The sequence below is a fragment of the Dama dama genome, chromosome 4, assembly GCF_033118175.1.
Source record: "Dama dama isolate Ldn47 chromosome 4, ASM3311817v1, whole genome shotgun sequence".
NCBI classification, from domain to species: domain Eukaryota; kingdom Metazoa; phylum Chordata; class Mammalia; order Artiodactyla; family Cervidae; genus Dama; species Dama dama.
This window is the reverse complement of record NC_083684.1, coordinates 61326327-61345714: the sequence shown is the minus strand read 5'-3', so window position 1 is coordinate 61345714 and position 19388 is coordinate 61326327. Positions and strand designations below refer to the sequence as shown.

Below are 19388 nucleotides of genomic sequence, written 5' to 3'. Positions count from 1 at the left end.
TGATATTGAATAGTTTGCCTTGGAAATGAACAGAGATCATTCCATCATTTTTGAGATTGCACCCAAGTACCACATTTTGGACTCTTTTGTTGACTATGATCGTTACTCCATTTATTCTAAGGGATTCTTGCCCACAGTAGTAGATACACCCATTCCAGTCCATTTTAGTTCACTGATTCCTAAAATGTCGATGTTCACTCTTGCCATCTCCTGTTTGACCACTTCCAATTTACCTTGCAGAGACATTACTTTGCTAACAAAGGTCCGTCTAGTCAAGGCTATGGTTTTTCCAGTAGTCATGTATGGATGTGAGAGTTTGGACTATATAGAAAGCTGAGTGCCAAAGAATTGATGCTTTTGAACTGTGGTATTGGAGAAGATTCTTGAGAGTCCCTTGGACTGCAAGGACATCCAACCAGTCCATCCTAAAGGAAATCAGTCCTGAATATTCATTGGAAGGACTGATGCTGAAGCTGAAACTCCAATACTTTGGCCACCTGATTCGAAGAACTGACTCATTTGAAAAGACCCTGATCCTGAGAAAGATTGAAGGCAGGAGGAGAAGGGGACGACAGAGGATGAGATGGTTGGATGCTATCATCGACTCAATGGACATGAGTTTGAGTAAGCTCTGGGAACTGGTAATGGACACGGAAGCCTGGCGTGCTGCAGTTCATGGGGTTGCAAAGAGTCGGACACAACTGAGCAACTGAACTGAACTGAATTTACCTTGATTCACGGACTTAACATTCCAGGTTCCTATGCAGTATTGTTCTTTACAGCATTGAACTTTACTTCCATCACCAGTCACATCCACAACTGGGCATTGTTTTCGCTTTGACTTCATCTCTTCATTCTTTCTGGAGTTATTTCTCCACTCTTCTCCAGTAACATATTGGGCACCTATCGACCCAGGGAGTTCATCTTTCAGTGTCATATCTTTTTGCCTTTTCATACTGTTCATGGGGTTCTCAAGGCAAGAATACTGAAGTGGTTTGCCATTCCCTTCTCCAGTGGGCCAAGTTTTGTCAGAACCCATCCACCTTGGGTGGCCCTACATGGCGTAGCTCATAGTTTCATTGAGTTAGACAAGGCTGTGGTCCATGTGATCAGTTTGATTAGTTTTCTGTGACTGTGGTTTTCATTCTGTCTGCCCTCTGATAAGGATAAGAAGCTTATGGAAGCTTCCTGATAGGAGAGACTGATGGGGAAACTGGGTCTTGTTCTGATGGGTGGGGCCATGCTCAGTAAATCTTTAATCCAATTTTCTGTTGATGGGTAGGGCTGTGTTCCCTCCTTGCTGTTTGACCTGAGACCAAACTATGGTGGAGGTAATGAAGATAATGTCGACTCGGAGGTAATACACAAATGCTTGCACCTTGATAATTGCACCTTGTGATTTCATGGCTGCAGTCACTGTCCACAGTGATTTTGAAACCCAAGAAAATAAAATCTGTCACTGCCTCCACTTTTTCCTCTTCTATTTGCCAGGAAGTGATGTGACCTGATGCCATAATCTTAGTTTTTTGAATGTTGAATTTTAAGCCAGCTTTTTTGCTCTCCTCTTTCACCTTCATCAAGAGGCTCTTTAGTTCCTCTTCACTTTCTGCCATTAGAATGGTATCATCTGCATATCTAAGGTTGTTGATATTTCTCCCAGCAATCTTGATTCCAGGTTGTGGTTCATCCAACCCAGCATTTCTCATGATGTACTCTGCATATAAATTAAATAAACAGGATGACAATATATAACCTTGACGTACTCCTTCCCCAATTTTGAACCAGTTTGTTTTTCTGTGTAAGGTTTTAACTGTTGCTTCTTGACCGGCATACAGGTTTCTCAGGAGACAGGTAAAATGGTCTGCTATTCTCATCTCTTTAAGAATTTTTCCAGTTTGTTGTGATTCTCATAAGTCAAAGGCTTTTGTGTAGTCAATGAAGCAGAAGAAGATATTTTTCTGGAATTCCCTTGCTTTCTCTATGATCCAATGAATGTTGGCAATTTGATCTCTGGTTCCTCTGCCTTTTTCTTCATGGATCATACTTTGAGTTATATGGTTTAATTGACATTAGAACAATCCGTTTTTTCAAAGGTTAAACAAAACTCAGCACTGAACCCATCTGGTCCCAGTGCCTGTATCAATGGTAGATCTTTACTCATCTTCTAAATCATTTCTATTGATTCCTCTCACCCCCAAATTCTTGGATCACTTTAACAATTTAAACTTTCTAAATAATGTCAGTGTCCTCTAGGGTTTTAGATTTGTTGACCTAGAATTTCATATAGGATTCCCTTAAAATTCTAATTTTGGTGACGATGTTGCTTTTCTCATTCTTAATGTTGTATACTTTTATTTTTACTTTTTTTAAAGTCAGGCTCACAAGCAGCATTTGGATTAGATTTTGTTTTTTACTTTCTGTTGTATTAATTTCACCTTTTATTTTATTATACTGTTTCTAGCTTGTTTGGGTGTTATTCTGATTTCTTAGGTGGAATATTAAGTTCTTTATGCTTCATCTTTAGTAATGAATTCACCTATTAGAACCCAGAGACGCAATACCACCAAACTACTATCTGCCTAGCAACAGGTGATCTCACTCCAGCCACAGCAAGGGATCCTCCTCAAAGAATAAACTTGGAGAGAAGATGCTCAAAGAAGGCAGGGATGATGGGGTGAAGGGAGTGGGAAGAACTGAACTAGGCGTCACACCTAAGCGCGCAGATCCTCAGCTTTCAAAGCTCTGGGAATCATGGGGAATGCGGCTCCCTTCAGAGAGAGAAGTCCAAGACGCCCGCAGCGGTCTACGGACTGTGGGTCCGACGCCTAGAAGAGTGAGTCCACAGCGGCTGGGCTGGGGGTCTGAAGAGGGCAGGCACCGCAGATGCGAGCGCATCTTCAAGGTAAATTGCCTACCTCACCTTTCGGCTACAGCGAGATATTAAAATCTCCTCTGACCCCAGTGGCAATGGTTTGCACCGACCTTCATACCCTCGTCGCGTGCCCAGGCCGCCCCACCCCCAAGCGCCCGCAGAAGCCACCGGTCTTGTCCAGATGCGCGTGTCAGTGGCGGGTAAAGGTGGGGGGGTGGTCCCAGTTCCTGACCTCTCTGGGAGCTAGGCGTCTGTTCCCCCTTCCTGCACCGCTCCGCCTCTGGACGCAGGCCTCGGAACTTCCCCTCCCATCTCCCTTTCTTCCCAGGAATTTAGGGGTCCGGGATGCCCTGAACCTGGGCGGGGAGCGTCGGCCCCCAAGCCGGGTAGCAAAACGCCAGCGGTTAGAGCAGAAGTCTGGTGGCCCATCCGGCCCCCTCTCTGCTCCCCAGCTCGCCTCCCATCTTCTCCCCCTTTCTCTCTCCTCAACCAGGCCTCGGATGGGCCCGCCCTGGAGACAACGACTCCCTCCAGCAGGTGATGGGGCTGAGGCCGGTAGGGTTGGGACGTGATAGGCACGGCCTTCACTGACTCTAGACTCCTGGTACTCTCCCATCTGAATCAAAGAGCAAACTGCAGGTGAGAAGCCTTGAAAGGGTGACAAGGGGCTGGCTGCTGTTGGAGGTAGGGTCGGGGCTGGGAGTCGGAGCGGGAAGCAGTGAGCTGTTCAGGAAGGGCCCTGGGTGCTAAACTAAACCGGCTGTGAAGCATGCTCAGGAAGACTTAAGCAGACCATAGATTTGGTCAGGTTTATATAATGACTCCAGAATATTACATAGCCATTAAAAATCATATTTTAAAAGAATGCCTTATTACCTAGGAAAATACTCATTATATACTCATGATATCATGGAAATGTATACTGTATATATCCAATAAATCTCCAATCTGTAAGAAATAACTTATATGTTCATAGAGTATATATTAATGTATATTTATATACTCTGTGTTACGTTTGGGGCTTCCCAGGTGGTTCAGTGTTAATCTGCCTGCAATGCAGGATACCCTTGGGGTGGGTTTGATCCTTGGGCGGGGAAGATCCCCTGGAGAAGGGAATGGCAACCCACTCCAGTATTCTTGCTTGGAGAATTCCATGAACAGGGGAACCTGGTGGTCTACAGTCCATGGGGTCCCGAAGAGTCGAACACAGACTGACCAACACTTTCACTTTCATGTTACTTTTAACAGTATTATCCAATATATATGTTCTATAATCGTATCTCATTTGTAAGAAATAGACATATATATATTAATAATTGTAGTTTTAAATTTTAATAATTTTAGTTTTAAAAATATTTATTTATTTATTTGGCTGCATTGGGTCTTATTTAAGGCACACGGGATCTTCAGTCTTCGTTTTAACCATGTCTGTTTATGAACAGATATACTAAATTCTAATAAACTCACCTTTACCTATTGTTTTCCTTATGGTTAGCCCTTTCTAAGTTCTGTTTAAGGAATCTTTCCTAACCTCCAAATCATGAAGATATTCTCCCGTATTAATTTCTTTAGAAGCTTCCTGGATTAATTTTTGTATGTTGTGAGCTAATAGTCAAATTTTGTTTTTTCAATATGAGTATACATTTTCCCCATCATAATTACTTAATTCTGTCATTTCCATGACCTTCTGAGTTGACATGGAATACCTCTCCAGTTACTCAAAACTTTTACTTCTCTCAGTAATCATTTGTAGGTTTTGGTATAAAGGTCTTTTCTTTCGTTAGAGTAGTTCTTAAACACTTGAAATATCTTCATGTTATTATAAACATTACCTTTAATTTTTTCATTACCTGTCTATTTCTTGTTGGTATTAGAAATGCTATTAGTAGTATTCCATTAACTCTGTATTCAGCAACCTTGTTATTACTCACTTATTAATCCAGTTATGTACTTATGGATTCCTTTTTATTTTTCACATAAATAATGACACTTTTCCTTCTCTTTCCAAACTTTATACTCAAAAAAATCTTATTCTACTTTCTAGGACTTCATATCAATTATCTATTACCGTCAAAATGCTGTTTAATACATCACTTCAGAATTCAGTGACTTAAAACAACCGGAATTTATTACTGTGTCTCATGAGTCATTAGGCTGGGGTCAGCAAATATGTGTGGGGCTACTGACTGTTCTAAGCTAGCTTGAGCTGGGACCTCTGGAGTGATTCGGCTCCGGTTTATATGTCTCTATTTCAGCAGATTAGTCTAGATGCGTCCTTATGGTGATAGCAAAAGTGTAAGAGAGCAAGTAGTAACAACGAAAGTTTTTGCAGCCTAGTCTCTGAATTGGCACACCAGCCTAGATTCAAGCGATAGGAAAGTGGATTACAGCCTCTCTTAGTGAGAGGATCTCCAGAACATTGTGAAGGGAGTAGATAAAGGAAAAACTGAAGATGTGGGGCCATGGATGCTATTAACCTATCCAAATTTTAAACTCGGTTTGGCTAGAAGGGATGGTAGTGGGCACCTTGTCTTACTACTGATCTCCAAGGGAAGGCTTTCAAAATTTTATCACTAAGTTTGATGTTTGCTGTAAGCTTTTCTGTAAGTAATCTCTATGAAATTAAGAATGTTCAATTTTAGTTGTGGTGCATGGGCTTAGTTGCTCCGAGACATATGGGATCTTAGTTCCCTGACCAAGGATAGAATCCACGTCCCCTGTGTTGGAAGGAGGATTCAAGGATCTTCATTTTTAGCCCTACTTTCCTAAGAGTTCTTTTTTAATGAATAGTTTTTGCATTTTATCAAATATTTACACAAATATTTAGATGATCTTATGACTTGTATCCTTTATTGTGTTATCTTGATTGATATTTTTTAAACTTGTAAACTTCCCTGCATTACTGGAATAAACTCAACTCAATTGTGATGTAATGTTGTTTTTATGTGTTGATGCATTTGATTTGCTAGTATTTTGTTTGGGATGTTTGCATTAATGTTCACGAAAGATATTGGGAATATGATTTTCTTTTTTTTTTTCATAATTCCCTGCCAGGTTTTGGTATTAAGGTTAGGCTGGTCTCGCTACTTTTTCTATTCTGGAAGATTTTAATTCAAGATTAGTAGTATTTATTTCTTTAATGTTCAGTACAATTCATCAGTAAAATCACCAGGTCAGAAGTTTGCTATGGAGGAATATTGCTAATTAAGAAGCAATTTATTTAAAAGTATAGGACATGTATCTTCTCAAGTTATGATTTTCTCAGGATATATGCCCAGGAATGGGATTGCTGGATTATATGTTAGCTCTATTTTTAGTTTTTTAAGGAACTGTTGTACTGTTCTCCATAGTAACTGTACCAATTTACCTTCCCACCAACAGTGTAGGAGGGTTCCCTTTTCTCTATGCCCTCTCCAGCATTTAGCAATTTATTGTTTGTAGAATTTTTTGAATGATGGCTATTCTGACCAGTTTGAGGTGATACCTCATTGTAGTTTTGATTTACATTTCTCTGAGTGCTTAGTCACTTAGTCCAACTCATTGCGACCCCATGGGCTGTAGCTTGCCAAGCTCCTCTGTTTGTGGGGATTCTCCAGGCAAGAATACTGGAGTGGGTTGCCGTACCCTCCTTCAGCAGATCTTCCCAACCCAGGGATTGAACCCAGGTCTCCTGCATTGCAGGCAGATTCTTTACTGTCTGAGCCACCAGGGAAGCCCAATAATTAGTGATGTTGAGCATCTTTTCATGTGCTTTTTGGCCATCTATGTGTCTTCTTTGGAGAAATGTCTGTTTAGATCTTCCACCCCCCTTTTTTGGCCATGCCATGACCAGTTCCCCAACCAGGGATAGAACCTCCACCCTCTGCAGTGGAAGTGCAGTCTTAAGCACTGAACCACCAAGGAAATCCCTTTCCTCATTTTTGATTGGGCTGTTTGTGAAGTATTTTTTTGTTTGTTTTTAATTAAGCTGCATGAGCTGTTTGTATATCTTGGAGATTAATTCCTTGTGGTTCACTTCATTTCAAATATTTTCTCCCATGTTGTGGCTTGTCTTTTCATCTTGCTTGTGATTTCTTTTTAAGTTTCTTTTATTTTTGTTTTCAGTACTCTAGGAGGTGGATCAAGAAAGATCTTGCTGCAACTTATGTCAGAGAGTGTCCTGCTGATGTTTTCCTCTGGGAGTTTTATAGTACCTGGTCTTCTTTAATTCATTTTGAGTTTATTTTTGTGTTTGGTGTTAGAGACAGATTTAGGTTTAAATCTACCATCTGATTAGGTGTTTTGTACTTGTCTTATCTATTCTATATTTCTTTTTCTCTTCTTTCTTGCATTCTTTGTACATTGTTTTCATTAGTCCATTTTTTTCCTCTGATAGCTTAGGAATTATATTATTTTAATGATTCCCCCACATATTAAAGATACATATATTTTATCAAATTATATTTATTTGTACTTTTATCCTCTACCTAGACAATGAAAAGTACTTCCAGTAATTAAATTCCCATTTACCACCCTCCTAATCTTTGTTGTTATATATTTAGTTCTTTACTTAATTAAAACTAAACAAGGTGTTCCTGTTGTTTTTTTTTTCAGTCTCAATTTTATCCACATATTTTCACTTTAATTACTCTCAATTCTTTTCTGCATGTCTGACCTTTCTTCTGAGGTAAATTTTCTTCTTCCAGAAGAAACGTCTGTATTATTTTTTAGTAGTGCCGGGCTTCTGGCAACAAAACTCCATGGTTTTGTTAGTCCAAAAATGTATTTACTTCATCTTCATTCTTGAAGAATATGTTTTCTAGAAATGGAATTCCAAGTTCAAAGTTATTGTCTTTCAGCACTTTAAAGATTTAATTCCACTTCCCACTTGCTATAACAGTTATTAAATATTTTGAAATCGATCTATTGCTTATAAGATGAGAAAAAAACTGAGTGTCAGAGAAATTAAATTATTTTCTCAAAGTCAGTAACTCATGGCAACTCTGGCCTTCACTGGTCTAAAACCTTTCTTAAAACATTAGTTTATTTATATTTGGCTGCGCTGGGTCTTCCTGGCTGCTAGGGCTTTTCTCTCGTTTCAGAGAGCAGGGGCTACTCTTCATTGCAGTGCTTGAGCTTTTCATTACGGTGGTTTCTCTTGTTGTGGAGCAAGGGCTCTGGGGCACACGGGCTTCAGTAGTTGTGGCGAGTGGGCTCAGTAGTTGTGGCTCCTGGACTGTAGAGCACAGTCTCAATAACTGTGGCACACGGGCTTAGTTGCTCAGAGGCATGTGGGATCTTCCCTGACCAGGGATCGAACCTGTGTCTCCTGCATTGGCAGGCAGATTCTTTACCACTGAGCCACCAGGAAAGCCCTCTAAAACCTTTTCTGTCATGGGGTTTTACAGTCTGGTATCTTGAGACAGGTTCCTTAAAGTCTGCTCTGCTTGGTGACCCCAAGATTCCCTCAGGAGTTAGTGGGCCTGTAAGAAGAAAGTCATGGAGTTCCTTGAAGAAATATCAGAGGAAGAGTCCCCCAAAGAACGCCACACTTCCTCAACACCATCCTGGAAGCTCACAGCCAAGGAGATTCTGGCCACCAAGACCCAAAACTACTTTGCTCAGACTAAAAGAGCTGAGAACATCTTGATCCAGGTTGCCTTCTCCATTGGCCTAAGCAGCATATGGCGGTTCCCTTACCTGTGTCATCTGAATGGAGGAGGTAAGGTCAGGGACCTGGATCCTGAGTTTAAAGAAGGAGTTTTAGGACTGGGCACCCAGGCGCCGAGGATTTGGGGGAGGAGATGACTGGAGATTAAGAGGAGGGGGGCCAGGACTCCTGGCTGTTTGAGCCCAGCTCCTGGCTCTCTTCTTCAGGCAACTTTATCCTGATGTACTTCTTCATGCTCCTCTTTTTCGGGGTTCCCCTCATGTACATGGAGATGATCATGGGGAAATGTCTGCGCATGGACAGCATCCAGGTTTGGAAGCAGCTTGTCCCCTGGCTGGGCGGCATTGGCTACGCCAGTGTACTGGTGAGTGAGGGCCCAGCCAGGGGCATCCCAGCAGCCCCCTTACGGTCTCCAGGTTCCCCATGTCCACCCAGCCCGCCCCCCTTCAGGCCCACTGTGTCCACCCCCAGGTGTGCATCTTGGTGAGCTTGTACAACAGCATTATCATCACCTGGAGCCTCTCCTATCTCAGCAACTCCTTCATTTATCCCCTGCCATGGGACGAGCGCCCGCTGGTGAGGAACATCAATGTCACCGGTGAGGAGGGGGAGAGAGGGGGCCCGCAGAGCCCAGGGAGGCAGGGGCACTGGGGAGGAGACAGGGAGCGAGAGCCAGAGGGAGGCAGTGACAAGCAGGGGCAGCCACCAGGTGAGGTGGTACCTGAGTGACTGGCTTCCCCCAGACCTTTCTTGCCTTCAGACTGTAGCCCACCAGTACTTCTGGTACCACACCACCCTGAATGCCTCAAACCACATGGGAGAAGAGGTCGAGACCCTCGTCCTGAACCTCACTCTGGGCATCTTCACAGTCTGGTTCCTCCTCTTCTTAATCATGATGGTGGGGCTAAAGATTTCAGTGCAGGTAAGCCACTCTGATCGCTGATCTCACTACCCCTTCACTTTTGCCAGGTCCAAAGGTCCTCAGGCTCCCTGCCCCCACACCATCCAACTCCTTCCTGCTGACTTCTCTTTTCCAATCCTCATGACCCGCCCCCCGCCACCCGCCCAGAGGGTAAGCTCAGAGGTGACCACGCAGCCACTCTATCAGGGGTCCTAAGGAAGACGCTGTACGTGTCCTCAGCAGTTGTCGCTGCTCCTCTCAAAGAGAACCGCTCATCTCCCATCCGTGGCACAGAAGAGCACCTCAGACTGACCCAGCTCCCTCTTCATCTCTCATCTGCATGTCACTGCATGTGGGGACCTGCAGACAGCCTTGTAGATCAGACCACGCCCTCACGCCCTGAGCCTGGCAGCCCCTGAGCCCACCTTCCTGAGTCTCGACAGTGCCTGTTAACCCCTAAAGGAGCCGATCGGCACTGACTTCAACGTTTCTCATTTAGATTACTTTATTCCAATCCTTATTTCCAACCCACCCCCTTGGCACCTGGATATTCTCCTTCTGTGGAAAAGTAATGGCAGATTATCTTGGTTAACATTACCTGTACCTTCTAACCGCTATATCTATGCAAGCAATCAACTTTCATGCCAGGCATCCCTGGAAGCCCAGCTCACCATGTCTTTACAGCCTTCAAAATAAGCCAGTCACACAAAAGTGGGTTTTACTAAAGGCTTAGTAGAGCACACGGTGGCAGGGAGGTGAGTTTCCCTCATCAATCTCTGAGCAAAAAAAAAAAAAAAAATTATTAAGCATATCATTTTCTCACAAAGTCTCTTCTCCATTTCTTCTTTTCCCCTTCAGCTGTGAAGGTGTTACATCCAGTCTTCAGCCTCACTGGCTCCTCTCCCCTTTGCAGTTCTTGTCCCTAAACTCAAAAATAGGCCAGAAAAACCAAAGCCCATGAATTGATAGTATCCAACTGCACCACAGGGCTTCCTCAGTGTGGTAAAGAATCTACTTGCAGTGCATCCCTGGGTCAGGAAGATCCCCTGGAGGATGAAATGGCAACCCACTCCAGTATTCTTGCCTGGGAAATCCCATAAACAGAGGGGCCTGGAGGATTACAGTCCATGGGGTCACAAAAGAGCTGGACAAGACGTTGCAGCTAAACAACAACTGCACTACCATTTAAAAGCCGTCTTTGCCTGGGCCTCCACCTGATTGGTGGATTTTTTTTTTTTCCCCCAAACAACATTGTTGTCTCCTTAGAATAATCCTCCTGTAGCTCCCTCTTGTCACATCCTGGCCACATTAACGCTGCTCGCCTCACTCTCTGCTCCTGCTGGCTAATGCTTGCCTCTCTGTCCTATGCTCCCCTCCTGCCCACATCTCCTGACTTCAACTCTCTGTCCTGACCTCTCTGACCAGATGCTGATTTTCTCAGTATTCCTTCCCTACGTCATCCTCCTCTGCTTCCTCATCCGAGGTCTCTTCTTGGAAGGTGCAACCACCAGCCTCAGACGTATGGTGACCACAGAGGTGAGGCTGGGCACTCCAAACCTTCACCCTCCCTCTCCTTCTCTGAGTTTTCTTCCCCTGCATCTTCTCTCCTTCTGTCTCCTGCATACCTCTTGTCCCTCCTGTTTCCACCCCAGCCTGCCCCCTCTGCCAGCCCACTGGTGGTTCTGCACTCTGAACCCATTCACAAACTCCTCTCGCCCACCATCCTGATCGACAGTTCTCTGCCTGGGCCTCGCTGGACCTGTGGCGTCAAGCAGGAGGCCACGTGCTCTATTCCCTGGGCCTGGGCATGGGCACCATCATCTTATTCTCCTACAAGGCTGGAGGTGACAACTATGCCCAGGTGGCCTCTTTGGTGACCCTGATCAACCTGGGGACTTCATTGCTGACTACGTCCATCATCTTTATAGTGCTGGGTTTCTGGACCACCACCAGTGGACACGCCTGTGTCAAGCAGTGAGTAGTCGCAGCCTTGCAGATTCAAAAAGAGGTTCCCCTTCTTCTACTTCAGCAGTCCCCCAGCCTCATGGACCTTCAAACTCAAACCTCTCCAACAACAACAACAACAACAAAAATAGTATCACATTACTCTCACAGAAAAACAGCTAGAAGGAAATAGTAAAATAGTCTAATATCCATCACTTTGTAGGTAAGAAAAGAGTCTCAGATACATGACTGTCCAAAGATTGGGCTTCCCTGGTGGCTTGGACGGTAAAGAATCTGCCTGCCATGCAGGAGACCCAGGTTCAACCCCTGGGTCAGATAGATTCCATGACTGTCCAAAGGTTTCTATAACCGGCAAATGGTGTAAAGAAGTTTTCAGAATCAATTGTTTAACTCACAGAGAGGACCGGTAGAGCATTCTGAGCCATAGTCAGTGGTTGTGGCCCAGGCTGTGCATTGGAATCATTTGGGAAGCCTTAGAAAATACTTGTGTCTGTGTGCCCCCACCCCCCTGCAGAAATTCTCATTTACTTGGTCTGGAGTGCATTCAGGCACTGGGATTTTTTAAAGCCTCAAAGTGGAATTTTTCTTCCAGTTAAGATGTTGAAGGATGCAAAAGTCCATATTTGTACAGTAGCAGCATTTTTTTAGTGGATAAAATAAAAATCATACTTTGCTCTACAGTTATTGAAGTGCAGTGGACCCAAGAAGACTTAAAGAACTAAATCTATACCAAGAGAATACTAAAGGAAATTCTTGAGGCTGAAGGGAAATACCCAGTTTGTATTTAGATTTCATAAAAGTACACAGATGAAAAAGTAATTTTGCCTATCTAAGCTGTTCTGAACATACTTGCTAGTTTTCCAATAACTGAATAACCTAGCTTCTTTAGTTTAAATTAATTAAAATTAAATAAAATTTTAAATTCAGTTTCTCAGTTGTATTAGCCATATTTCAAGTACTCAAGCCACATCTCGTTAGTGGCCACTGTAGACAGCACAGCTCTAGCGTAATCATCAAAAACAAAATAATAAGAGATATACATCAACCCCACTAGATTCCAAATATCAGTGCCCTCCCCCGCTTCAGTTGTGACAACCAAAACTGTCTCCAGACGTTGTTAAATGTCTCTGGGGAAAAAGATGGGGTTATCACCCTCCACTGAAAACCATTGTGTTAAGGATATCAACAACAGAAAAACAGTTACCATCATCCTTTCTTTAAAACATTTATTTTGTTTCATTTATGACTGCACTGGGTCTTCTTTGCTGCACACTTCTTTGGTTGTAGCGAGCAGGAGCTACTCTCCAGCTGCACTGGGCTTCTCATTGCAGTGGCTTCTCCTGTTGCGGAGTGCAGGCTCCAGGGCGCCTGGGCTCAGTAGTGGAGGTTCGCGGGCTCTAGAGTACAGGCTCAGTAGTCGCGGCGCACGGGCTCAGCTGTCCTGCGGCATGTGGATTCCTCCCGGGCCAGGGATTCAACCCACGCCCCCTGCATTGACAGGCGGAAACTCAACCACTGCCAGGGAAGTCCAATGTCATTCTTAATGGTTAACTATTGAACATTTTCCTCTAATATTAAAAACAAGACAAGGGTATCTCTTTTCATCACATCTCTTCAATATTATAGTGAAGTTCCTAGCAGTGAAAGAAGGCAAAAAAGGAATATAAAAAGAATAGAGCATAGAAAGAACTAAAACTGTCTTTATTCACAAGTGGCATAAGTGTGTATTTAGAAAACCTAAAAGAATCTCCAAAAAAAAAAATAAAAACTAAAATAAATAAGTGCATTTAGGAAAGTCACAAGGATAAAAGTCACCATACAAAAACAAACAAATTTTTCTACACGCTAACAGCAAACAGCAGTTAAATTAGAATTTAAAAAAGCAAAACCATTTACATTAGCATCAAAACCCATCAAATACTAAGGCTAAACTTAACAGAAGATGTGCAAGATCTCCATACTGAAAATTACAAGGCATTGCTGAGAGAAAGACCTAAATAAGTGAAGAGCTATGTTATGTTCATGGATATGAAGAATCATTGATGTTAGGATATAAGTTCTCCCCAAACTGCCAAGCGAAATGGCAGTTCACATCCCAGCAAACTTTACCATAGAACCGACAAGATCACTTTAAAATGTATATGGAAATGCAAAGGATGTATATTAGTCAAAACAATCTTGAAAAAAAAAACAAGAAGTTGGAGACATACTACTTGGAATGTAAATAAATATTATGCAGTACAATTCAGCAGTCAGGAGCAATAAACTTGATGTACATTCAGCAACGTATAGCTATCAGCAAAAAAAAAAAAAGGAGAAAAAGTAAGGAACAGAATGCTGTTTATAGCACAACAACACTTCAGTAATGACACACAAAACAACATATTTTTTCCACAAAGTAAAATCCATATTTGAAACACATGAACGTGAGCCACTATAGAAACAGAGAAAAGAGTGAAGTTCAAAAATGAAGGAGGTCCAGTGGTGGTCCACTCTGGTGGTTCAGTGGTTGAGAGTTTGCCTTCCAATGCAGGGGACTCAGGTTTGATCCCAGGCTGTGGGGCAGCTAAGCCTGTGGGCCCCAATGGAAGGGTCCATGTACTGCAACTAAGACTTGACACAGCCAATAAAATAGTTTTTCTTAAAAAAATGAAGGAGAAAAAAGATCAAACACACTCTGCTCTGCTGGTTGAGGAAACTGTATTGTGAACGGGCCTGATGAACCCAGCACTCCAAACTAAGATCCAAAGAGAGAAAATCCTGAGTGTATTCATTTTCTGGGGCTGCCATAACAAAGTTCCACAAAGTGGGTGGCTAAAACAACAGAAATGTCTCACAGCTTTGGAGGCCAGAAGTCTGAGCTCCATGCGTTGGCAGGGCTGTGTCCTCCCTCGGGCTGTAAGGAAGAATTTGTCCCATGCCTCTTCTGGGGATTTGCCGGCAATCTCTGGTGTTCTTGTCTTGTAGATCTCACTGGCATTCTCACATGGTGTTCTTCTCCATGTTGTGTGTGTGTGTGTGTGTGTGCAAATTACCTCTTGTTACAGAAAGATACCAGTCACAATGGATTAGAGCCCCCCGCCACTACAATACAACCTCATCTTTAATTACCTCCACGACAGTCTTATTTTTAAATAAGGTCCCTTTCTGAGGTAGTGGGGGATTAGGACTTCCACTGGATGAATCTGGGAGGCGGGGACACACAATTCATAACACTGAGGAATTAGCTACTGCAAATACAACATCTCCTACCGCTTAGGTGGGATCCCCAGGCCAACTGGCCCCAAGTCCATGTGGTTAGCTTCTGGTCCCTGCCCTTGTTACTCAGCTGCACTCATCTTGGGCTGCTTAGTTTCCTCTTCAGTCCTTGACATCCCTGGTCTGCAGTCAGCTCTCCACCACTTTTCCTTTCCTCTCTTCCCGCTTCAGGAGTGTCTCAAAGCTGACGCAGCTGATAGACGAGGGGGTGCTGCCTCAGAATGCCAAGCCCCCAAAAGACATCCTGCTGCTGCCCACCCTGGACTACATAAAATGGATCAACAGTCTCCCGGGCCGTCTCCGGCAACAGGTCGTCCACTTAGCCCCATCCTGCAGCATCAAGGTGCAGAAGGAAATGGTGCGTGTTTGGGAACAGGAGGGGAGTTGGAGTCTTTAACGGCCCCAGAGGACCTAGAGAGCTGCATTTCTTAGGGTCCTTGGCCGGGGTGGGGGGCCACTCAATCATCTTATAGGTAACCATTATGATCACTTTTCCACCACCATTTCATATGTGCCCAGGCCTCTGGGGAAACTGTCCCTCTAATTCTCACATTGACCTCAGGATCCCCGTGTATTAGAGATGGAAACCGAGGCCTCAAGAGGTTTAGCTCAAATGGCTCCTGAAACCAAGAAGGGCACTCGAACCATTCATCACCTCTCTGGCCTCTTTCTTCCACCCAAGGCAGACATTGCTAATCGATCACTGCACCATTTCCGTCCCTGCATCCAGACCCACCACTGCCTCAGAGCCCTTCTCCCCCACAGTTCATGCAGGGCCCCGGCCTGGCACTCGCAGCCTTCTCCCAAGTCGTCTCGTTGTTCCCTGGCTCCTCTTTCTGGGCCATCCTCTTCTTCATGGCCCTGCTCATCATAGGCTTGAGCAACTTGATGAGGCTCTTGGAAGGCATTGTCTTTCCCCTCCAGAACTCCATCTCCATCTTCAGGGATTATCCCAGGATACTCACAGGTACTGTGGATTCTCACCCCAGTGACAGCCTTGCCTTTGGCCCCTCCTTATCCAGCCACCCCCAGTCTCCAGGGCTCACTTTGACCCCTGAACCCAGCCCTACACATAGACCTCAAGTGTGGCCAAACCTGCCCCTGCCTTAGCGATCGTCTGCTTGGGAGGTTTTCTGGGCAGCCTCATCTTCACCAGTCGTGCTGGCAGCTACATAATGTACTTGTTTGATGACCTCGTGGCCCCACTGTCCCTCGTCATCACTGTGGTCTTCCAGAACGTGGCCCTGGCCTGGATCTACGGAGCTGGGAGGTGAATGCCCAAGCCCCCGGGGTCTGCCCAGCCAGGGAACCCTCCCCCTACCCTGGGTCTCTGAGGAGAGTTGGGGGCCTGGTCTGGTCCCTCAGTCCTTCCCACAGCAGGGAGGTCCGGCTGAGGGTGCAGGGGTACAGGAGGGAGTGACCTGAGGGAATCTGGGGCTGGGGGGCCCTAATGGGACAAGCAGTCAGGATCCAGGGGACTCAGGGACCCTGCCATTGGCCACATGGGCTACGCTGAAGACAAAAGGCTGGGAGCGATGCATTCCCCCAGAATTGGGGGTGGGGGGTGTTTCCCATGGGGAGACTAGATGGAAGAGCCAACCCCAAGGAGGGCCTGGCAGGACTTGGCAGCTCTTAAATGTTGAGAACTTGTGCGAGAACCAGACGCTTGGAAAGCCCACCCTCCTAAGGACCCCAGGCCCCGGCGGCCAGAGGAGGGCTCCCTTCCAGACGTCCCTGACCGTTGCCCCCACCCCAGGTTCAGGGAAGAAATGTTCAGTGAGATGGGCCGCCCTCTGTGGCCCTTCTCCTCATTCCTGTGGTGCTACGTGACCTTGCCAGGGCTGCTGGCCCTCCTCACCATCTGCTTCATGCAGCTCTTCCAGGGGACACACCTCTATTACACTGCCTGGAACACCAGTGGGGTAAGACTGCCCCACCCTGGCTTCCCACTCCCACCTTGGGTACTCCTTGTCAGAGGACACCCCGCAGGACCCCAAGTCTGGGCTTGTATGGTCCCCAGGGACCCTTTGACCAGCTTGCCAGCCCCTGATCCCCAGCATCATGTGGACTGAGACCCCACCACCGCTGCCTCTTCCTCCCACCCTGGTCTCCTCTCTCTCTGCCCCCAGAGCAAGGAAGTAAAACATCTCTACCCGCAGAACAGCCTGGGCTGGGTCATCTTCCTCAGCGTCCTCACCTTCCTGCCGATTCCAGTCCACCCACTCCACCAGTGGTGGTCCCTCCAGGAGTACGTTGCCCCAGATCCCTTTGAAAAACTAATGTCTAAAAAGACACCCATGGTGTCCTCCATGTCCTCACAGAGGCCGAAGCATCACTCAATGAAGTCCCAGGAGAGAACCAGCAACACCTCAACCAGAGGGTTAAGTATGTCTTTACTCAGGTCCCCGAAACCTGAGCCAGAGTGCCTCAGCCAGGACCCAGTCAAGTATGAGAGCTCTTCCTGGTTCAGCCTGCCACTACTGACCTCCCTGTCGTCTTCCTTGACCATAAGGAGTGCCAGCCTCCGTGTCTCAAGGCAGGTGAGCCCAACCTCGGTAACCGCAGACAACAGCAACAAGGGCAGTGAGACCCAGGAAGAAAGCCCAAAAAAGAAATCTGTTCAGTAACTTGCGACACCACCCACCTTTTCCAAGGCAGCAAATCTGTCCAATGACTGGTGGCATTTGTGAACATTTTGCTACAGAAATAGTTGGTTCTGCCAAAAAGGAGGGGAAGGGGCACATGGAAAACTTGCCTAGCAATCGGTGACATCACTCATTTGACCTTGGAAGGAAATGGACAACCCAGAAGCTCTTTCCTCCCCTCCCCCACTTCTGCTAAGTGGAACACTCTGCTTTGGGCTTGGGGAACTCAGAAGAAGTCACCTCCATTGCTACCAGGACTGGACCTGGTGCCCCTTTCCCCCTGTGAAGTGGGGGCACCATGATGGCATGGGCATCACAGTGCTTCCCAGGACCCAACTTCCATTTACCATGGAGACAGACAACGTTCTCTCCAACGCCCCCACCTCTGCCACCAGACTAGACTGGTGGGGTGGCTGACCTCTCGGGGGCTGCTCTCTCAGAATGAGGCTGAGACAACAGTGCTGTGAGTTAATAAATGGGTCCACTGGGACCCCACCCCCCCATGCACAGGCCTCGGGCATAGTGTTCTTTGGGTGAACAGCCCAGATGTCAGCCTCCGCCTGCAAACACACCCTCCAAACTGCCAACCTCTGGCAAACTGAGCATCCAGTCTGGTGACCCCAGCTCCCCCCTACCTTTGAGACCCTTCTGTGTCCTGTTTGAGCCGAACTGTGTGGGGAACTTTGCAGTGATCAGTGTCACTCAACCCAGAACGTGTGCTAATCCCTAAAGCTAACTTGGTAATTGGCGGCCGTACTGAATCTGTCCAGTAACTCTCCTCTCACTACTCCTACCAAGAGGGAAGTATGCCTAGAACATTCTGATCCTCGCGAGCTGGCTGTTATGCTTCATTCTTACTTGGGATAGAGGCCCTCACCCATAGGAGGTGGGTCCCCTGGTTTCCATGAGATCAGGAACAGGGAATCATAGAGAACTTGGACCTTATTAGGGTTTTCTGTGGGAGCTAGATAACACCACCCTGCCTCCTGAATGGGCTTCTCTGGTAGCTCAGACGGTAACGAATCCACCTGCAATGCGGGAGAACTGGGTTCGATCCCTGGGTTGGGAAATCCCCTGGAAAAGGGCACGGCAGTCCACTCCAGTATTCTTGCCTGGAGAATCTGCACGGACATTGGAGCTTGGCGGGCTACGGTCCATGGGGTTGCAAAGAGTGGGACATGACTGAGCATCTAAGCACAGCAAGCCTGTCTGAATGTCACATGGAGTTAAGGCACTGGGGGGCAGGGGTGGAGGACCTAGGCCCTTTCTGGAAGCCACACCCCTTAGTGACTTCCTGGGCAAAAACCCTTCTTTCCCACTGCCTACCCCCCAAAGGTCATGACCTTGAGAATCAATGCCAGCTTCCATCATCCCCAACTCTGGTTCCCAATCACTTCTCAAATCTTCATGTGCACCTTTTATTTATCTGAAACATGTCTTAACATCTTTTATGACACTTCTTTATCAGCGCCCACTTTCTGAAAAAACATCCCCAACCTAGGTAGAAAATTTACCTGTGAACCCCCGTTATTCTATATACCTGATGTCAGTTAAGTTTCATTTGTTTTGCTCACTGGTTAAAAAAAAGTAAATGTGAGTAGAAATTCTAAATTTTTCTTCCTGCATTCCCAATGTAATGGCTTCTCCAACCCCGTTTGGAGAGCCCTGAAAGAGGCAGAGGCCCCCAGGCCCTACATGCCCCGAGACTCCCCTTGTGGCCTCCTGCCTCCTTCCTTACTCTCCGTGGACCCTGGGTCTAGGATGACCCAGCTCCGGGAGCTGGAGGTGAGTGGAGTGGGTCTGGTCCCCCTTCCACCCTCACCTTCCCCTCTGTGTCTCTCCTCCCCTCTCAGAGTCAGGAAGGGCCACCATGAATCAGCATTGCCAAGCATCGAGTAGGGTAAGAGAAAGGCCAGTGTAGACAACGAGTCCTGCATGCACAGCAGTAGTCAGAAGGTGGTTTTATGTGAGGCTGAGGGTGAGTGAGAAGTCCCGGCATGGAGGACACCTTCCCAGATGCTATGAGAAGCCCCCTACCCCTATTAATACTTGAACAAGACATTAACAGACAGGCCTGTGGCCAGTCTCCCTCTCCCA

General features: G+C 46.0%; 1 protein-coding gene across 1 annotated transcript; it reads left to right on the top strand.

Annotated features, from left to right (window-relative positions):
• The first annotated feature begins 11304 nt into the window (after positions 1 to 11304).
• LOC133054638 (sodium- and chloride-dependent GABA transporter 2-like) lies at positions 11305 to 17795 on the top strand. Its single transcript, XM_061139812.1, has 4 exons — positions 11305 to 11397; positions 14818 to 15916; positions 16403 to 16568; positions 16776 to 17795. Exons 2-4 carry the CDS (start codon positions 15822 to 15824, stop codon positions 17271 to 17273), a joined length of 759 nt encoding a protein of 252 aa, XP_060995795.1. The 5' UTR covers positions 11305 to 11397; positions 14818 to 15821; the 3' UTR covers positions 17274 to 17795.
• Positions 17796 to 19388: the final 1593 nt, after the last annotated feature.